Raw genomic sequence first — 5,649 nt, 5'->3', positions numbered from 1 at the left:
CGTGCCCATCTTGGTTAGCCAGAAGGACCACTGGCTGTTGATAGAGAAACATATGCCAGGATTTCAAGCATAAACATGTGAGTGCAGCAACAACGTATCTCTCTAAATTACAACCCAACATGTGGGAGACCAGAAACAAAGTTATCAAATCATATTGAAACTTGAAAAGCCAATGTGAATAGTCATAAGAAAAAGGTTATAAGCATGTAGTGTTCTGGTACTTGGAGCTTCCAGTCTCTGGATAAAGAGGTACATAGTAAAACCCCACAATCTTGCTATCTTCAACCAGATATATGAAAAGATGGGGGAAATGTAAAACCAAGCAGAAACAGGCAAACATAATACAACTCATCGTGGGTGTGTGTATCTTTCAACGCAACGGACGTGAGGCAATAAAGCTCTTGCTTCATCTAAAAAAAGCATAAAGCCTCGCAATTGGAAAGAACAAACATAATTATGGACAAAACCTTTACAAATGGTAAACATCATAGTGGACCAAATGGCTCCGGGAGTGGCTCGAATCGGTGATCGAACACAGGGCTCTGGTCAGACTTGTCATCGACACTGTGCAACCAGTCCGTGTTCTGAGCGTCTTCCCTCAGTAACATCTCCTCATACCTTGAACTGCCATATATATCCAGTTCACTCGATGTGTCTTTAGTTCCAATGCTTTCTCTATCTGGAGAATCAGTTGAGCTCCCACCATAGTGTGAAAGAGCTCCATTAGAATCACTAGAGAAGTGTCCGTTGATGCTGCCATTGTCGGTATAAGTGTCATGCTCACTATTTGAGTTCTGATGGCCAGGATCCGACATTCGAGCTGGCTGACCCTTTGCAGTAGAAGACCGGATGCTATGAGGAAACAGAGATGCACCACGGATGCCACCCAAGTTCTGTCGAATGTCCTGTCATAAATAAAAGTTACTCAGATTCTTCTCAGTAATATTATAATTAATGGTGTACTAGGTCCTCGGCCTACAATATTACTCAGAAACCATTATGAAGTGAATACAACAATTGATTGAAAGCAATTCCAAATAAACGAAAAGGCTGACAATTTATAATTGGCATGAGCCCCAAACATACCATATGCCTGATAGCCATGTCAAGTGACTTCCTTGATATTGTCCTACCGAATCCATTGTCTTCACTTGTGGCAGACCGAGAGGGTCTAGCGGGCTGACTGTCCATAACAGATCTCTCAGTCTGTCGATTGTGGTGTCCATTGGTAAGAGAAAGTGTCCTGGATGGCGCATCAGAAGATTTAGTTCGGGTAATAGCAGGCACAGACATCTTCTTCATAGGAGCTGAGGTAATTGGTTCAGCATTCAAGGTTGACCTGGCTCCCAAACCAATTCCTGGCCGTGCTCTACCAGCAGATAATGGCCTTTCTGGTAGCTTTGTCCTTAAGTTAGGTGGAGTATCACTTGGGAAATCTGGAATATCTAGTGGCCTAACTGGAGCTCGCGAACGTGAATTTGGGGAACTTGGACGGGATGGTGGTGCTGACGATGGTGCTGACGAGGGTGCTGACATTCGACCACGGTTGGCTATCAATCGGCCACCAGATGTTAAGTTACTGGTGCTAGAAATCCGCCCAACTGATGGTGAGCGACCAATGGGTGGAGCTGATGGGCGCATGACAGGTTGGCGCGTAGGTGTAGACGACCGAGAACTAGAACGGCTTACTGAAGCTGTACTTGAGGAAGAGCTAGTACGGCAAATTGCAGGAATTCTACCAGAGGATGAGCTGGGACGACTCACTGCAGGAGCGGTGCTTGATGATGAGCTGGAAACCATTCGGGGACGAGAGGTTGGAGTTGATGACCTTGAGTTCTGTGCAGATAAGCTCTTTACACCAGTCGAGTTGCCCATGGAGTGGGAACCATAAGAAGAGCTTTTGACTGGAGTAGATGGACGAGTTTTGGCTGGACTAGGCGGACGAGTTTTGGCTGGAGTAGATGATCGTGCTGTCACCGCACGTGAAGCTTGAGCTGATGGCTTTGATGGTGGAACAATGCTAATCCTCTTGGTAGGGGTTGTAGGTCTCGAACTGACAGAAGAATTGCTTGCAGTGAGCACTGATGACCTATTGTTGGTAGACATGAGAGCAGATTGAATTGAAGGGCGAGAGTAGCTTCTTGCTGGTCTAGTGGGAATTGTGGGATGCCCATTCTCTGCCTCATGAACGAAAGGCTGAAATAAACATGTCATACAGTTATGTTAGTTAAGATCATCATCATATATCCACTAAGCGAGTATTACAAAGTTTCAAGGAGAAGTTGTACAGATAAGTATACTACATGATTAGAAGAATGACAGGGCAATAGCATTATATCAAGTATGTGCATTGTCCTATTCCTAACTGGAGAAAAAGTACTGTTGCTTTCACTGGACAAAACATATATCATAGACTGTAAAAAGAAAATATTTAACACTGCAAAACATTCCAAAATTACATAAGAGAAACCCAATAATACCGAAAGTCGACCAGACGCCTCACACCTGAACCTTGTGTATTTTACTGATTTTCCAAGCATAGCCCAATGAGCAGAACAAAAGGTTCTACCAACAGCAAGTTATTATTCTAACTTTTTTACTTATGTAGAGCTTGCTGCAACTTAAACAAGATATTATGGTCCATAGAAAGTGAAAGCTGTACCTATGAAGCATGAAATTAAGATGTATAATATCCTATTAATTTCCTGGGCTGTTCAATGCAAACAATTTTTCTTTAACCTTCCCCATTTGTAAGATCAGCATTCAGTTGTCAATCAAGAGGCCAGAGATAGACCATGCATTTCTACTACTGTGATTGCAGATCAGAAGTTACAGCCCTGAACAACTATACAAGTCATATAGACTCCTTCAAAACATAATTTTGCATTGTAGTCTACAATATCTTACTAAATGAAAAAATTAAGCGAATCCACTTTGTTTGTAGACTTGGCCCTCATGCAAATCCCTCTTGAATTATTCCCAGCGAGGAAGATAAACTACAGAGAGAAACTAATTCCATAGAAACAATATGAAGCACTGAACAGTTAATATAACCATGAGATCATATGGTGTAATCAGTAGGCTGGGCTCAACTGACTCAAGTGGTTTACTGCAACTAGTTAAATAGTACCTCTGTTCTAAATTATAAGACGTTTTGGTGAGCCAAATATGTTGTTCATAACATGCTCTCGAATTCACGAATGCAGTATCAAAACCGATACCAATTCTGCGCATGGACGTGTGTGGGTGGATGTGTGTGTGACTAGTTTTGCACAAGTTACTCTTGAGTCTTGTTCCTAACCGTAACACATGCACAGAGGGTCACTGAAAAGCATGTAACAACCCAATAAAGCAAAAAAGAAAAACTACTTTGAAACTACAATTTGGTAATAAAAACAGAACCAACACATATCTGAAGCTAATGGTACCAACCCTTGATGCTCTGGTCGTAGAGGCCGATCTGGTGATAATTCGTTTAGGCACATTTGAGGGTGGGGCTCTCTCAGCAACCTCCAGTTTAGGAGCACGGGGAGTTCCCGGGGGAGTAAGAAGCCTGAGGAATGCATACACATGTTATATAAAATCAGAAGAAGAAAAGGAATAACAGATGCACAAATGTGCGCACATAAAACATCAGAAATGCTTTATCCATACAAGACGACGATCAGAGAACACATCAAATGCATATACCTCTAGGTTCTAGTAACAGCACAACATCTCATTTGAATTCTTTTTCATGGTAAGCTCTGCTCATGCGGATGAGATCCTAGTAAACTTTATTGTACACCTAGATGGAGCTCTACTTATCTCAACACGGTATTAAGGTCGATGAGGGTTTTATACATTACTCCCTGTCTCCTTCCGTCCCACGAAACTTATCTAGACAAATTTAAGACATGTTCCATGGGACGGAGGGAGCACTATATATAAGTGCAACTGAAAACATTAATTACAAACAAATTACAAACTCAGCTAAACTGAGAATGAAATTGTGGACTGTATCTTTAGGTAGCCAGTTGCCACTGGTCCATCTTTCAGTCTTCCAAAAACGAATTTCACAGCCGAATCCGTATGTATCTGCTAGTGTTACAGAATCTTGGTATTTGTATTATTACAGTATACTAATTAAGCTACTTATTACAGTGTCATAACGTCTGATTCAAGACATCCTAAAAGTTGGACATTCAACTGGTCAGCCTAATTGTGAAGCTACATTTATTTTATTTTGCCTTTTCCAAGATAAATTGACACTCCCAGAGGCCACAGTACGGTACGCCCCATGCGCTGCTCCGTTAGAAAGGAGCCCACAGACCGACCAACCATCCAGGGAGTAGATACTCTGCTTCTCTCTAATCCCAACTAAACCAAACTGGTTCAATTATTCACTTCCGGCAGTCGTTAACCAGAAAAGGCCACACCTGCCACAACCGACAGTCGTACCCTACCATGATTCCGCTCCAAAACGTTTGGAATTTCCAAATTGGAAACATAGTATTTCAGTAAGCTTGCATCGATGGTGCCGGTTTGAAAGGAAAGGAACAGAAAGAAACAAGGGAATCACAAATAAAATCGAATCGGGCCAAAAAAACAAAACGGGAGCAATATGATTACCAGTCGTAGTCGTGCTTCCCGATCTCCGTGCCGAGCAACTCCTCCATCGCAATCCCGCCTTCTAATCTAACTAACTCGCAAAAATTCCCCACCGGCACCGGGTCGACTCCAGCAACTGCAAACGGAGAGGGCGGGAGAGGTCACTCGTCAGCACAAACGCACGCTAATGCTTAAAAAAAAAGAACTCGGCTGCAGTACAGCGGTTCTTGCTGCCCGGTACTCACACTGTCTCCGGCGATCCGGCGAGGCTTCCGGGGATCGCGCCGCCGCAGGGGGACGCGGATCGGCCGAGGAGCCTACTCCCCCCGCGCCCAAGCGAAGCTTCCGTGCCCGCCTTGGCCTTTGCCTGCGGCGATGATGAGGTGTTCGACAGCGAGACCGGAGGCAGGGTCGCAGCCGGGAGGGAGAGGAAGAAGAAGCGAGAAGAGCGGATTCGTGTGCGTGCTCTTCGCAGTCAATTTCTTCCCCCCGCCGATTAATTTATTCCGCTTTGATTCGGTTTTCGAATCGCTGCGCGGTAAGCGAGCCCGGGCCCAGCCGTTCACGAGAGTTCCGACGCGCGCTCGCGGGCCCACCTGGCAGTGGGCGGGGGTCAAAGGGAGGACAGGAAAAAAAATGGGCGGTAAAAAAAGTCGGCGCTGGGATAGAGGCGACGTGTCGGAGTTCGTGGGGCCGCACCATGACGTCTTGGGGCGGGTTTGTCGCCGGGCCCATTTGTCCATGGCCCACGCGTGGCGTCGACGGACAGGGCTCTGGTCAAACTTGGAATTTTTTTGAACTTGTGATTTTGTTTTGGAATTGTTGAGGTAAAAACACTGATTAGAGCAGCGGTCTGTGTTGTGACTAATTCTACCGGTGCCACCTGCTACGGCTTACTACGCCTCTGGTCTTAAATTGCCGATCGGCAACTTTGGCGAGCTGGCGTTATGTAGTTGGCGATTATGATAGTCAGAGAGTCAAATATGGGCTACGCCTCCGCATGTGTTATCCATGTCATGCCCAACAACTTCGGTCAACCACGCAGCGCAGAGTAATATA

General features: G+C 44.9%; 1 protein-coding gene across 1 annotated transcript; it reads right to left on the bottom strand.

The window, feature by feature from the left end:
* Nucleotides 1-317: 317 nt before the first annotated feature.
* LOC124660857 (uncharacterized protein DDB_G0271670-like) lies at nt 318-4,892 on the bottom strand. The gene is made up of 5 exons (XM_047198693.1): nt 4,836-4,892; nt 4,612-4,726; nt 3,433-3,553; nt 1,087-2,196; nt 318-905 (listed from the first exon to the last, which is right to left on the bottom strand). Exons 2-5 carry the CDS (start codon nt 4,656-4,658, stop codon nt 486-488), a joined length of 1,698 nt encoding a protein of 565 aa, XP_047054649.1. The 5' UTR covers nt 4,659-4,726; nt 4,836-4,892; the 3' UTR covers nt 318-485.
* Between the last annotated feature and the right edge of the window lie 757 nt (nt 4,893-5,649).

The sequence above is a fragment of the Lolium rigidum genome, chromosome 6 (genome assembly GCF_022539505.1).
Source record: "Lolium rigidum isolate FL_2022 chromosome 6, APGP_CSIRO_Lrig_0.1, whole genome shotgun sequence".
Classification (NCBI taxonomy): Eukaryota; Viridiplantae; Streptophyta; class Magnoliopsida; order Poales; family Poaceae; genus Lolium; species Lolium rigidum.
This window is presented reverse-complemented; position numbering and strand designations above follow the sequence as displayed.